Genomic DNA, 16,210 nt, shown 5'->3' with positions numbered 1-16,210 from the left:
CGAACATTTCAAAATACAAATTGGCCAAATTGGGAGCCATCGCTGCGCCCATGGCGGTCCCTTCCACATGCTGATAAAACAGGCCATGGAATTGAATTTTTTTTCTAATGAGGGCAAACTCGGTACACCATAAAACGAAGTCATTACTCAAAGGATGATCATCATTTGGACCCATCAATACCTCTTCAATCATCTCTATAGTTGCTTTCTGGGGAATCATGGTATAAAGAGACTGAATATCCAAACACATCAATAAATGTGTATCTGCAGAAGGAAGGAGCTAGCCTTTCAATCTTGTTGATAGCATCAGTGGTGTCTTGCAAGTTGTACAAATGGTCTCAGATAATAGGCAGCACATTTGGACACAGGTTCAAAATTAGAACTCACTCCCGAAACAATGGGACGGCCTGGCGGACTCAAAGCATGTTTATATATTTTTGGCAATATATAAAACACAGGGACTCTTCCCCTTTCTCTCAAGTAATCTGCTGCTTGTTTCCCAGTCATCTGGTGATCCAATGTTCGTGTCACCTTGTCTCTAATCGCCCGGACCATTTCTTCGGTGGGATCCAAATTAAGAACACAGTAACTTTTGCCATCTGACAGGAGATTATAAGATTATATTAAGGAAAGCAATAATCTGTGCAATTAAGTAAAATAGCTCAGCCCTTGTCCGCGTGTCGCACGAGCACCTCGTTGTTCCTGGCTAATTTGAGCATGAGATCCCGTTGGCACCTACTAAAATTGGAGTGGGTCTCTCAGGCACCTCAAATTGGCCCATAAATTTGATTGGTTTAAGTGACCGGCTATTGTGCATTAAAGGGATAGCTTTCGTATCGGGTGTAATAATTAGTCAAAAGTTCATCAGTGTTATCTGGATAATCAGCTGGACAGAGCAGATTTTTTAATAAGGCAAACTGAGACTCAATTTCAACAATTAAATCATTTACCTCTGAAATCGACGCTGCAGTTGATGCAACTATTTTTTTATGCTGGCTCGGCTAGTTGCTGCTGAGGTATAGATTTCTTTGCGGACTATGAACCTTTGTTAGTGTCACATGCATAAAAACTAGGGATCTTGCTTGCTGTAAAAACCTTTCCTGGAATCACCCCAGATGTGCTGAATTATGTGGTCCAGTGGTTGTGTCAATATAGATGCAGAGCTCAGGGAGAGGGTGAGGGGCACATACAGATGGCTAGAGGGGCGCCTTAGTCCCCCGCTCTAACACTTCTCCCGGCTCTTCATAATTGGGACAGACAGAAATTTCCTTGGTGCCTTATGACTGCTTATAAGTAAACTACTGGTCACCCAAAATGACAAATGTGATACAGGCCATTACAATGATAAGCCCCAGTCTCAGCCTGCGCCTCCGATCACCTGAACAGCCAAACAGTGACACTTGAGCATGACTTTAGCACAGGCGCTTCCTCCTTTGGATCCCCTGCTAAAATTCAAATCTCTCACTACAACCACTGCTTTCCCATATGCATACACCTAGAAGCTCAGCCATACGATTTAATGGGTTTGCCTAAACATACGAGGGAATAGTTAATTCTGTTTGGGACATTTTCTATGAGTTTTAGGTTAATTAAATCTAACTTTTTAAGTGTTATGTAGTGTGGCTACAGTTAAAGGTGTGATATAGGACTTTATCGAGCAAGTTTAATGCAGCAACCACATCTCTAAAATAAGGTGCTGCACAAAAAGCAGCATGATATGGGCAGGGTCACTGTATCCAATTTACAATAAAACTATCAATTTGAGACCCACAGAGATGAGTGATAGGTGCTGGTGCTGGATGAGAACCCAGAACTCCAGATTTCAAGAACAGCAACCTGGGCCAAAGCTCCTCCCAGTCAAGGCATAAAATAAGTGTTGTATAGCAATTTGCTATGCAATTCTGTAGGTTTGCTAATTAAATAGACACTTTTGTAGCACAGCTAGCTATTTAAATTACCCTATTCAATGAAAGCAACAATCGCCCTGCATTCTCTCTTGCTCTAAGGGCTCTCTTCACCGACTTTTCTGCTCACTGCAAGTTGAAAGGGGAAATTGGAGAGAGAGAGAGAGTGGAGTGCAGCAGTAACAATCTCCACTCCAAGGGCCTGCTTGGGAATACTAGGCAAGAACAGTTATTTTTCAAATAATTGCAAACTAGTGTCCATTCATACAGCTAATCTTTACATGTATAGACCCTTATCTCACCAATGCCTGCATCGGTAAACAATGCTGCATTGTTGCTCATTTGATCTCTTTGGTACAAATAATTTCTGGTGACATTGAAAAAATATTTGTACAAAAGTGCTAATCAAATAGGTGTGTTTGTTAAAATCAAAAAAATGTTAATTAGCAAACTCTAGCAATCAATCTTTGAATTTATGCTGTGCTATTTAAGCAATAATACCCGGCTCTAATATTGTGTGATAACGGCCTGGGGCTAGAGTTATTACTCCAAGCCTTTTAACAAGAGCCTGATCTGTTACTATCTGGTGCCGTCCTAAGAATCAGGCAGTATTGCTATTAGCATCCTAGGGCAAAACTCTGGGGTACTAGAGGCCACGTAAGGGAGGCGGACCTTCAAGTAAGAAGAAGGGAATGGGCTGATGCTGGCCGATGGAGGAAATGAGAAATGGGAGCCAGGGAGTTCAGGAAAGGAAAGGATAAACAATATAGAGTCAAGGGAAGTGGAGCCAGACAGTGACATGCAACGCAAGCTTCATTTGCAGATAAAGCCTGCTTTCCAATTAAAATGAATGGGATCACCCGGGTAGTAAAACTATAGAGAGAGCAGGTTTTAAATTGTGCTATCTGGAAAAATTATCCATCACATGAGACACTGCTCAAACGAGAATGGATCAAGAGGTGTGCTGTCAGAAGCAATGAAAAGAACTCAAGCAGTGCTTACTAAGAACGCCTTGTAAGTTGCAGTTCACAGTCAACTATAGAAAGCATCTGACGGCTACCTTAGCTATAGCCAATACGAAGAAGAGCAATACAGAGTGAGGCGGCTAGGCTACACTGTAGTACATGAGCAGCTGGAGATCATGCAAAGGTCAGTGGTGCATGGTATACATTACAATAAACATGACAAACATCAATATTATTGAACCATTTCAAACGTTAAGCTCTTTTGTTCTGTTGCTTGGCATTTTAAATAAATATTGTACACATACGCAGTAATGTAGCAAACTGCAAATAAAAATTCAACATATTGGATTAAATTATTTGTCCTTCCAATCACCCATTATCTGCTTTAAGCCTGTTTTAATACAGACTTTGCTCTGAACCCACACCATAATTGTGAAATTGACTTCAGGTGTACTTTATCTGATTACCCAATCAGGAAAAACAGGCTAAAATCAAAGAAGGGTGTCTCTAAAATCCAATTGGGCTCCATGTGGCTTGTTTATTCTAATATGTTTTTTTCTTTAGGAAAAAGGTAAAAAAAAAAAAAGGCAGTACATTACATAAATCGCAGTACCTAAAATACTATCCCCAACACTTACGTATAGGACTTTCCAGAGCCGGTCTGGCCATATGCAAAGAGGCAGGCATTGTAACCCTCAAAGGCTCTCTCCAACAGCGGCACTGCAAGAGCCTCATAGACTACTTCCTGGCTGGCAAAGTTAGGATGCGACTCTTCAAAAGACCAAAAGGAGAAATCATACAAAAATGTATGAGCTTGTTTTGTTCCCGGATGTTGCACAATTGTCTCCTGTCCATTCATGAAGACAACTTGGAAGGTATTTTCACTTTTCTCTCTGTGGAAAAAGTTCAATAAGAAAACATTATATCTTAACAGCCATAAGAACTTGCATATCAACTCCTTCAATTGGGTCAGTAATCAAAACATAAGTTATAAAGTAATTAATTAATTAATTAGAGGTTCAGCAATCAATATCAAGGTCAAGATTTGTTGATCAGGAGCTATAAGCAGTTTGTGGAAATATGGCATCACCCAACAACAAGAAGCTTTTACATAGCATCTGCGAATGTGACCTCCATATGAGATGAAAACTAACTTTCCAGTCAATTATATTTGGCCCCTTAGCACCCTCGGTGGGTAGCAAAGCCTCTCAGATTGCTTGAAATGTGGGCAATAAATGTTGGCATAGCAGGCCAGCCTCCAGTTCCTGCTTTTGTGATGCCCCTGCGCCCTCCACCCTCTGCGGCGCACCTTCCTCATCAACACACCTCCACTATAGAGAGTTGTGCAGTCTCCCACAGTTCTGGATTCCTACCAACAACAGGACAGCCATTGTAGCCATCTTAATAAGTTCTTTTTTTTTTTTAATGAGAAAACCTGGCTTAGGCGCTTGCCACAGGATGCACTGCCACACAAAAAAACTGCCCGACCATCCCCGATTACCCTGGGAGCCAACAGCAATAATTTCCAATTTGACAGACCAGCTCGAGGATGGTAATGTCCCCATCACACTCTCTAAAGGCGTGGGCAAACCTTCGGCAGGACGACGTTACCACCCAGTAGAGTCACCCAAACTTGACATTATTGCTTACATATTTCTGCAAGGGCTTCGAGAAGTTTCCGAATGTTCCTTAATACATATTCCGAAAAAGGAGGTAATGTCACATAGGTATGTTTATATGGTACAACGTCCTTTCATTGCGGGGCGTTTTTTCGCAGGGTTTACCGCAAATTGTTTAACGAAAAAAAACCATCAAATTATTTTGGGGGGTTAGACAATTATATATATGGGATGTGGATGTTTGTGAATAGATAAAACATGTAAGGGAATGGGGGTTTGGTGGGTGAACCCCCCAAAAAATTATGTAAAAAAAATTCGATGTTTTTTTTGTTAAAATATTTGCAGTACAAAACCCTGCGAAAAAACATCCCGCGATGAAATGGCATGGAACCATTTTTATATGTGCTCAATTGGCCTCAGGAGTCAAAACTATCTTTCCGTCGGTGTACAACGCTGTGCGTTTGGGAGAAGCAGTAACCTGGGCAGAGCTGTGGGCAAAAAGCTGCTGAAGAGTCCGACTTATATTCCTACTGCAACAAGAGAGGAGCGTATAATATCCTAACACCGGCACATAGCGTGCACAACACTGGGTTTGGAGTTTTGGAGTTTTGGAATCTTGGCTCAGTAGTCCACATTCTCAAGAGGCCTCGAAAACAACCGCCTCACTGAAACGACATTCTAATTTTTTTGAATAAACATGTATTCTCTGCGCAGCTTAGCTAAACGTACTGACACCACGATAACAGACCAAATGTTTGTGATGGCAAGAATCACCTTTGCCCAACTCTCCCATTAAAACAGCTTATAACTTATTAACTCAAAGTAAGGTGAGAGACTGAGGCAGAAATTGAGCGCGAAGGTACTACGGTCCAGAATAGTTTATGCCTTAATGAGGAGTCTTCGAACACACTAGTCATAACCGACGAATTGGTTAATTTGATAGACAATCAGGCCAAGGATAAAGCAGATATAGTGTCCCATAGGCCGAATAATTCAGACCAGTCTCTACCCAATTCTTTTGACTTACAGGGGAGTAAACTTGTATTTGACACTTCTGTTACTTCCTACACTTCCACCCCCGGAAGGAAAACTCAGGAGTGCCCAACGACAAACATAACAGAAGAATAGACGTTGAGTGCAGAGAAAGCACTCTTTGCTTTAAATTATGTACTTTCATCCTTTGTTTCGTTACATGAAAATATCAAACAGGAGCGATGCTGGATGCTACAACACCATTCGATAGTCCTGGTTGCAATCCCCCCAAAAATTGGACACATCAATGAACAAAGCCGTTTTAAAAGCACATTTTATGTCCAAAACACAATCACAGCAAAAAGTCTGAGCTATCTCAGGCTATACAAATGCAACACAACACGGGTCCCATACCACACAAGGAAATGGAGATGTCACAGGAGATGGTTAGTGGATCTCTAACTTTAGTGACTATGTCTGGGGCAACCAGAGAGTATCGCCTTGTAAAAACGCAACCCGAAAAATGTAAAAATATGGAGCCTCAGAATTTGAACAAACAGTAAGATAGTAAGATAGTGAACAATAATCGGAGGTCATCGAGGAAATTCCTCTCACCTTGGACTATAAGAGAAGCAATCACTAAAAAAGCCACAAAAGTCTGTATTTGAGGGAGAAGAGCCTCAGCCAAGGGTTGTAGTGGACAGCTTTTTGAAAACAGAAGACCTACTGAAAATTGACATACCTGCAACGCCGGAAAGGGGTCTAAATCAGAAAACGATTGTTGAACAGGAAAGGAGACCTCACACGACGATAGGAATACAAACAATGAATGGAGAAACAACTGTCACCTCAGGAGAATGTTGTCACTGTAGTGTGGGTCCAAACAGATACTTTGGACCTGGCTACTCTCGGGCGCATTGAGAAGATAGATCTTGGGGAGCAACGTTCAGTGGAGGTTCATCTAACAAGAACAGTTTGGAATATGGTTGAAAAGCCTCTTAACGCACTGAGACAGTGTATAGTAGTGCAAATGGAGGAAGAACGCTCCAGGAGATGAGTTGGTGCTGCCTCCCCCTCAACCAGAAACTCTGGAGATTTGAATCACTTCAGACAAGGGAGTAAGCTCCCACAGGTTAGAAAAAGCATAGAAAGGGGACATACATTCATGGATAAACCTACATGTCTAGCATTTAATCAGAATGACAATAATGGTAATGGGGCGGCAGCTGATACCTTAAACGATAAAATATGTGCTCTGTCAAAGCCACTAAATATAGTGGCTAAACCAAGAGAGGCAGGGCATGAACCTAAGATATTTATCATTTGGAGGGTGCGAGTGGCGCAGAGTGCTTAGAGAAAGAATTGGTGACCCTTAATCGGCCACGACATGTCATCAATGAGGAGTATAAGTTTGCTCCTAAGAGCAGAGTGAACACACACCAGAATCGTAGGATTTCAATAGAAAGTATTTATTGGGATGATCCTCGTCTCACTTTGAATAGATCCGCCATTCTTATGGTATTTAAGGAGATTTCTAACTTATATGGCTTTAGTACGAAAGAGTGTGACAATACATCTGAGATCTTGTGGCCGATGCCATTCTTCGATAAAAGATACTGTTTTAGACACCTTGGATTCAACCTGAGTTAAGTGACTCAGGATAAAATGAACAGAGAATTTGATTTTCAATTTCCAAATCATTCATTAAAGCCAAATAATAATACTGCGTGCCAGCATAACAGGATTGCGAAGTCGCAAAGAATGACTAACAGAAACCTGAACACCCAAATCCCTAATTAAAGCATAATTATATTATTGTGTCTCGTGATATCAGGGATGGGAGTGCGAAAAGTTAATTTCTCAAAGAATGGAATGGCAAACGAAGAGAGTGAATCCAATTGGTCCTGGCTGGCTTGAGTAATCACAAGTGACAGCAATGAACAAGTGAATAATTTCCCCCTATAGCTGCGACGACCCTCTGAGCTCATTATCATGGAACTCAAGAGGCCATAGTGCTTTATTTCAAAAGCTCCACCTTAAGAAACCATCAAGTTGTAGGTCTGCAAGAGGATTGGCTTACTGAGGTTCCATTTATAGAGTGATATAGTTCATTTTTCCAGGCAGCCACTAAGGGACCTGTGGGTAGACCAAAAGGTGGTTTGATCACCTTATTAAAATTGGGATGCGGAATGGGTGAAGCCAAGGTGTTGCACCTATCATTGGTGCCCTAGGTTCAGGTTGTAGACCTTGGGTGAAAACACTGTGGATACCTTTGATAAATGTTTATTGGCACGAGAAAGTGAGGCATTTGGACACATTGCTAGTTAAGTTGAGTTTCATCATTACTAAATGGAAATGTAATAGAAAAACAGGCCAAGTTATTATTTTAGGAGATCTCAATTGCATTTGCAGGTCGGCTAAGGATGGAAATGTAACAAAGTCACTAACATCCTCTAATGCTCGCTTAGAGATGAAGCTGGGTAATGGAGAAAAATGGTCCAATTGTATGAGAGTATATGGTCTTATGAAAGTGAAGGGGACAATTAAGGGTGATGAAGGGGAAACTTACACATGGTTCAGGGGTGCTATAAAATCCATGTTGGGTTACATTTTTGTGGACAATTACTCATTTAATAATTGTGAACATCACAATGTGATAGATGCACTATGTAGTGATCACTGTATGGTGAGCTTTCTTGCAGTCTCCTCATACAATGTACACGCACTCGGAAATCGATTGGTAACGTGGGGGAAATAGAGTGATATGGAATAAGAGATCTATTAAAAATTTTCAATTCCATAATCAGTAGCATCATGGATACTACAGATTTACAATATGAAATAGGATTATTTCCGATAGACTGTCTGAATCTCTTAATTTGGAGCCCTTGTGGAGCTTGGACTTAAGTACTAAAATGCAATACAGAAAGGAAAAATTGAATGCCCACAGTTATGACGTGCTGATTGCCTATAAAAAAATTGAAATGTGAAGGGCAGCCCGGTCAATAAAGAACTCTGGCAATTTGGAGTTGGATACAAATATATATATATATATTGTTATTATTTTTTTAATTTAGTTTCTTTTTTTTTTTTTTAAAGGAGGCTTGCTGAAAGGGTCTTGAAAAAAAAAATTGGACTAAAGCCAAAGAGGGAGCTTGCAATGTCAAGATTCACAATTGATGTTGGATAGCATTAAACATAAAAAATTGGGTCATTTTTGGTAGTAAATTCATTCAGGTCATTAAAAATAAACGGCTCAAATTAACACAGTGCTAGAAGACTGGGTTCAACATTTTTAGTCTTTGTAGTCTAGTGATGTGGTTGAGGATTGTCCAGTGGATTTTCAGAGTAGATTTGGAGCTACACAGGAATGTGGTGACTGCTCGCCACAGAAAATCTTGGAAATTATGCAAGTAAGTGATTTGAGCGCTCCCGGACCTAATAATCTCTCCAATACATTTTTTAAAGAGAACCCGGATTGCTGGGCTTTTATTAAATCCCTCCTATTTTTGGATATCCAAATAAGAGAAAGTTATCCAATCTCTTGGAGGATTTCATACATTATTCCTATATTCAAAAAAGGTCTCTGTTCCGAGCCCAAGAACTATTGCCCAATTTCGCTATTGGATGCGGATAGTAAAATATTTGCTGCAGTACCTATAAAATATTTAAAGGATTGGGCGAAAAGCAAAGGGAGATCGAGCCAGTTGCAAATAGGATTCATAAGGTCTCACGGAACTGAACTAAATGGACTCATTTTAAAAGTCTGCCAAGAGCTGGTGCAGGAAGGCTGATACAGGACTATTAATGTTGCCTCAATAGATCTAAGCAAAGCTTTTGGCCTGGTTAATCGAACATTGCTTTGGATAAAATTGGACTCATGGGGGATCCCACCTGGCCTATTAAAGCTCATTAGATAACATGATTCGACTAAAATACCGGTCAGAATGAAAAAAGATGGGAAATGACCAAAGAGATCCCTACGAACAATGGTTTAAGGCAGGGGTGCATTCTTGCCCCCTACCTGTTTAACCTTTATGTTTCGGACGTGCAGGAGGCGTTGGAAGGGTGTCAACTGATTGCTCCTAACATAGGCCTGCTGCGACCATCATGGTTGGCCTACGCAGATGATTTTGTACTTCTGATTTCTCAAGTGGGACTTCAGAGATTATTAGATGCCTTGGCCAAATTTGTTGAAAGCAACCACCTGAAAATCAAGGTCTCCAAGTCCAAGATACTGTATGTCACTAGAAGAGGGGCAGTAGGGAAAGGCGTTTGATGGGGGCACAATTGGAGAAGATAAAGAAAATGAATTACCTGGGATTCCACATAATGGGCTGCTTAAATAAGGGAAAACTAAAGAAATACTTTAGGAATAAGATACACATTCTTCCCCCAGTTCAAAGTTGTTTTTCTATTATTCCTTTGGTATATATGTTTTTTTGTAACACGCTTACTACAGAAGAGGTTTCCAAGCGCAGTTCTGCGTCGTGTTGCTTCCAAAATGAGCGCATTGCCACTGAGCTTACCCGTGTCTATTTAGGCACTGTAATATCCAAATTAACATAGCACTGAAATGTATCCATGCTGGGTCCCAGATTTCTTGGCGAAAATGCAGCATGGTATGGTGAAGGGTTCTGGCAATCCAAAATTCGGTCCCCACAGCTGCAATTTTGTTTGATTTAGGCTTGTGCAGCTTTACGAGCGTGATAAAATGGAAAAAGTTGGCACTTTTTTGTAAATTGTTGAATTCAGACATTAGCACTTCATATTTTGAATTAGGTAACGTATTGAATGAGAATGGGAACAAGACTCTGAATGATTTTAGAACATTGTGAGAGCCGATTTTAAGTGAATAGTGCTTAACCGGATTAAATCGTATAAAAAATGGTGGAGAGTTTGAATCTTCGGGAGCATGACAGGGAGGATGGGCTCTAGCACTATCCGCCTTACAGCGATGCCGACATATTGGCTGATGCACTTTTTTTCTTTAGAAGTCAGCAAGCATGGCTCCTTCTTCTGAAAAGATACAATATATTCTCGTGACCAGGTTTGTTACTGTGATCTCAGATGACAGGAGTTCAAATCAGGCCCCTCCTACCCCCCCTCCCCCTCCCCCCATTGGATAATCCTAGGAGATTTGCTTCACCTACCCAGCACTGTAGTTCCCTTATCTGCCAAAATAGGGAACCCTTAGAAGCATGGTAAACGGCAAGATAAGCATGTAATAAATCAAAATTATTACTGCTGCTCCATCTGCTTCAATGAGATATATACATTGACAAGGAAACTTGAACAATGGTCTTCCATGTTGATCAGGGGGAGACAGGCGGAAAGGGGCAGAGGGGGAGAGAGGGAGGAAGATATAAATCTGAGTTTATTGACAAACGATTTGATCTTAAATTTGCTTGCTATACCAGGCTTCATTAAATTAGGTTGGCGAGCATACATGAAGTCATTATTGCACAAACTTTCATGGCTATCGTATTTTGAGGCCCAACAAAGTATTGGAAATATCAAAGAATATGATTAAAAAAGTAGAGCTATGGATTATTGGACATCAGTAAGAGAGGACAAAGCAATGTCAAAGACACAGGTCAGGGCATATACGACGCTGACTCCGGTGGATGGACTTGCAGAATACTCGATAAAGGTGACTATCCCTTTACAATGAGCTTGGGGAAGTGCAGCAAAAATGGTCAAGAGGCACAGTGACAAATTGCAACTGGAATTGTATGTGTGGGACCTTTGAAACGTTTAGTCATTTTGTTCGATTCTGACCTTTATTCTGTGACCTTAAAACAAAGTTCTTATTGAACATTCTAAGAGTAAGTGGAATCCGGGCACACCATCTTGCAGTGAGGTTTTTATTAAGCTTGCCACATTCAGTTCTATTCGCTTTTTCCAGTTTTCTAAAGAATGCTTGGTGGATATGAAGTACACTGGGGGGATCAAGGCGGATTGTGATATTGTAGCACTGGTAAAACCTAGATCCATGCGCATGTGAAGGATGTTGTGACCCAGATTAGTCAGCATTTGTTATCATTGTTTTTAGGTCACCATTTACTTGCAGGTTTTATGACTAGCACAGCTCTTTCCATCGGCAGGCCCACGTGAGCCACTCCTGCACATCCGCCCTGGCCAACTGAGGTGCGTGCCCCTCCATCTTTCCATCTTTTCACCTTGCCCTTTTTATATTTTTCTCTTTTTGCTCTGTGCCTCGGCTAAAGCCCAGAGGCAAAGGCCAGCTCCCCACTGAACAGCTCTACTCAGTTTGCCTGGGACACCTGATGCAGACTACCTGCAGCGACTGATATTATAAGCGTGGTGTGAGCGGGGAGTACAGCCATTACTGTACTCCAGTAAAACTCCACCACTCTTATACATACATGCACCTAGCCTAATTGCGTAAATGGTATTCACTGTACTTCCAAATTGTAATATACCCGACCTCAGTTGGCCCAAAACCAAACCTAGTGATCTTATCTACACCGCCAAAGGTGAACCAGAGTGGTTTTGACCACACTGCCAAACATTTTATTTCATGGTATTATGCACTGCCAAAGGTGATTCTAGGTGTTTTTCCATTGCTGTTCCAAGGTTAAATCGAGGTGGTTTTCTGTTGCTGTGTCAAAGTTAAATCTACGTGTTTTTCTATTGCACTGCCAAAAGTTTATTCTAGATAGTGTTAGGAAAGATTTCATCAATGTGTACATTGTATGGTTCCCCCCCCCAAACCTTTTGCTTTTGCTTGGCTATCCTACCCTGCCAGTGGAGCACAGCCTTCACCTGCACTCCCCTGGGCTGTTGCTTACTGGTTATGGGGAAACCGACACGTCCTTCAGACTGTCAGTACTGGGAAACTAAGTTTCCCTTAGTCTTTGACTAGGTTGCCATTTCTTGGTAACTTTTTAACAGTGCACAATGTACCTCACAGTACCGTACGCTGAGGTCCTTTTTGTTTTATGGCCCTAGACACCCTCGAAGGATTTGTTGGCAATTGTACGAGTGTGCCTGGGACGAACTGGTGGCAGCAGTTACTTTTTTATACGTGTTTTACTTCTTTTTACTGAATCACATCACGCTTATCGTGTTTGGTTCAGGACTGTGGCCAGGTGTGAAAATGGCAGAGCCACAAAGTCCTCTGTTCTGTTTCTGTTCCATCGCCATTTTGTCCCTTGCCCTCGCCCAGGTCGAGCAACCCAGGTTTTCCTTATTCGGGCATGCAGCCTGCCGCAAAAACAGATCTTTCTCGAGGGCTTCTGCATTTCAATTGTGTGTGCCCAGGAAGCGGATTGGGACCGCCTGGTCCCAATCCACACTACTGGTGCCAGGATGTCTGGAGTGCCTGGATGCCTGGGACCACTGTGGGCCTCGATTGGTCCACGACTGGGATGCCCGATTGAGAGCAGATCTTTGATTGGAAGTCCTCGATTTTGGTGCAAAGCTAATCTTAGATAAGAGAAGGAGCTCTGCATCCATTCCAGGTCGATCACGTGAGTTCTCCCTGAACTACAGAAGGAGCCAAGTATCCAGCACGAAGAAACGGTCTTGTGAAACCACCAGAGATGCGTTGGAAGGTTTTGGCACCCTTCACCCTCTGCTGTCCCGTCGGACCCGTTTTCTTCATCGATCAAGAAGTGCCTGCCAGTGCACTTAGCCCCTTTGGAGTAGTGGGAACAACTACTCTCGGCGCCCTCTGCTTACCCTCCTAACAAGCCCCTTTGGAAGTGTTCCTGGGCCATCCAGTGAACTGTTCAGCTCTAGCGCAGGGTATGCTGCAGAATGGCCGCTGTCTCAAGTTGAAACCCGAGATTTTGGACATCACTTGCTTGTGGTCCTGTGCCCTTCCCCACCAAATTTCACAGGCCTTGCTCCTTTAGGTCCCAAATTAGGAGAGTGCGTAACACTGCACACATTTGTGATTCCCACGTCACTACATTTTGTTGACGCTCACTGTAGGTGTCTTGCTACCCTGCTCTCATGTGTCCTGAAGCCTGCTGCACCAGAATTTTCATTGCATCTCTTTCAGAAGCTGAGAAAAGACAACTGTCACGACACAGACAATCGTTCTATCCCGCAGCTGCTGAAAGCAGGAGCGCCATGAAACTGCAGGACTTGAACATACTAGCGAACTCGACTAAACTGGCGAGAGAGAGAGAGAGAGAGAGAGAGAGAGAGAGAGAGAGAGAGAGAGAGAGAGAGAGAGAGAGAGAGAGAGAGAGAGAGAGAGAGAGAGAGAGAGAGAGAGAGAGAGAGAGAGAGAGAAAGAAATCATGTGCAATTTGTATCACAAGTGGAAAACTTATAACGTGCTATGTCAGAAGGAGTGTGGTTTGTTGCAAAAAATAAACAAATTGAAAGCCATTATGAACATTTTTGAACTGAACAAAAAGCAATTGTGAGAAGCAAGTTGTTAAACTCAGAGGCGCAAGTTGTGGCAAAGCCAAAAGACAGTCAACTAAGTGATGATCAAACCACACAGTTGTCCAAAAAACACAGCAAATGTTAAGTGTTTACACTGGTGCTAGGCGGAAAACCAGTGTTACTCAAGAAGGATTAAGAGCATCAGAAAGTGACAAAGGTTATCGTTTACGTGACCTATAATGGGTCGACCATGTGGTCCAACAACTAGACCGATTAGCCCAACCTGGGAAAGAGCCTAGAAGAACCCAGAGACAAAGGCAGTGCGATATTAGTGCTGAAGTGAAGGAGAACATTTGTTTTGAAGGAGTGCCAGTTGGAACTGTGCAATATTGGTGACTCTCGACACTTGAACCATTTGACACTGTTGATCTTAGGGGAAGGGAACCCTGAGATACCCTGGACTGTGGTGACCTTGATATTTTGTATTGTGTTACACTTGGGGAAGGGAACCCAGAGCCTTTTCTTTGTTAAACCATTTTTAACTTGGGGCAGGGAAGCTTAACCAAGCAGGAGCTGGAAGGAGCTGAGAACTTTATTTTTTAACATAGTTTCTTTTGGTGCTGCTATTCTTACACATTGTATATCTTTAGTTGTGAGGGCAAGCATAGGTTTTGGACACAGACAGACAGACCTAAGTTGAACTTCCTGACACAGACTATCCTTAGTTTCTTAAGGGGGGGGAATCCCATCTTAGCGTAGGACAAGTTAGGCCATAAACGATCCCAACATTTGAAATACAGTCCCTTTTTTTAAGAAAGTGAATCTGTTGCCGGTCTCCATTTTATTTATTGAGCATTTGTTAGGCACCTATACAACAGAATTGTGTTATAAGGCGCCACAAGGCTAAATGGGAAAGGAACAAGGGGAAAAACAGCAAGTATACATTCGTGGTCCTACTAGGCCTTGTGGCATTCGGCCATGCAAGTGCAGTGAAGAGAAGTGCAAGGGATAGGGATGAGTGGGGGGTGGGGCAAAGGACAAATGCTAGTGAGTGCCCAGGAGGGATGTGTCAAGGGGAGCCAGTAGGAGGCCTCAGGCTAAGTGCTAGAGGGGACAAATATGCGGGTGAGGTACACAGCTGCCAAGCAGGGGGCAGTGCAGTGGGGGAGACGGTGCTGGTTCCAAAGGGAGACGCCAGCCGAAGAGAGGGAACCGACTCCGGCGCTCTGCTTGGAAAAGTGTTTCACAATCAAACTGTTGGAATTAGAAGTGCGGAGGGCTCTAGCAGGTGAGTATTTAGGAGGGAAAGTTGGAGATAGCGTGGTCCCAGGCCCCAGAAAACCTTGTGGATGATGGTTCTTGAATTTGATCCTTGCAGCCAGAGGGAGCCAGTCTTGCTCGGGCAGCTCGCTGGCACACCATCCTCCAGATGACCATCTTTGCACTCCAGCCTACATCTTGCACCATACCCCACCCACACCCGGCGAACCCACCTTCTCCCCCTCCCGCAGCAGTTTTGCATCACCCCCTCAGCTCCCTCCTCTCAGCCCTGCACTCCACCCCCTCGGACACCAAACTCCCACTTCCCCTTCCTCAGCACAACACGAACCACCAGTGCCACAGAGCCCATCAACAACCCCCCCCCCCTTATCCTATCACACACCCCTGTGCCCCTCAGGCACCCTACAAATCGCACAGGCCATACTCATTGTAGACCGCCACTGACATTTCTCTCCCCATCTCTGCCCTATCGCACTCCCTGCACCCACTTCCTATTCTTCCCCGGCCCACCCCCAACCCTGCCCTAGCCCTTTTCACCTCCCCTCTCAAACCCCCCCATCCCAGACCAACATCCCGCTCAACCTCCCTCCTTCTGAACTCCCCACCTTGCACTCCCACATTATCGCTCCCCGCCCAACACTCTCGAATCCCCCTTACCCAAGAACTTTCTTAATACAAAAAATAAAAGAAAATATCTTGCATACCCATTGCATACCCATTGACACCAGATCGGTCACCAAAAATAAACATCTTTCACATCATAGCCACTGAAAACAGACATCCTATTCATCGCTGATACCTGGTTCACCAATTACGTCCTCCCACCGGCTACTCCCTGCTCAAACATAACAGGCCAAGCAGATCCGGGTGTCTAGCCATCCTCCACAAACAACATTTTTCAGTAATATCCACAGAGAATCTACCTTGCGGCACTGAATGCAAATCTATTCTTGCAAAGGTCCACCGCAGCCCTTCCTTCTCGCACAGTTTCCTCCTTCTATATAGGCCACCCGGCTACAACCGGAACTTTGCAGACTCCCTCTGCGACTCCCTCTCAGCCACGCTGATCCAGCACCCCTCGCTCACTTTGCTAGATTTCAAC

The 16,210-nt window shown here is 43.1% G+C and overlaps 1 protein-coding gene across 1 annotated transcript in view; it reads right to left on the bottom strand.

The window, feature by feature from the left end:
- KIF14 (kinesin family member 14) overlaps positions 1-16,210 on the bottom strand; it is a 1,355,767-nt gene that overhangs the window by 1,156,087 nt on the left and 183,470 nt on the right. The window contains exon 3 of the mRNA XM_069641230.1: positions 3,508-3,762. Within this exon, the coding sequence (XP_069497331.1) occupies positions 3,508-3,762 (255 nt within the window). The remainder of the gene's footprint in view (positions 1-3,507; positions 3,763-16,210) is intronic.

This window comes from Ambystoma mexicanum, chromosome 1q (assembly GCF_040938575.1).
Source record: "Ambystoma mexicanum isolate Mex_15411 chromosome 1q, UKY_AmexF1_1, whole genome shotgun sequence".
In the NCBI taxonomy this organism is placed as follows: Eukaryota; Metazoa; Chordata; class Amphibia; order Caudata; family Ambystomatidae; genus Ambystoma; species Ambystoma mexicanum.
Note: the sequence above shows the minus strand (reverse complement) of the source record. Positions and strands in the feature narration are given on the sequence as shown.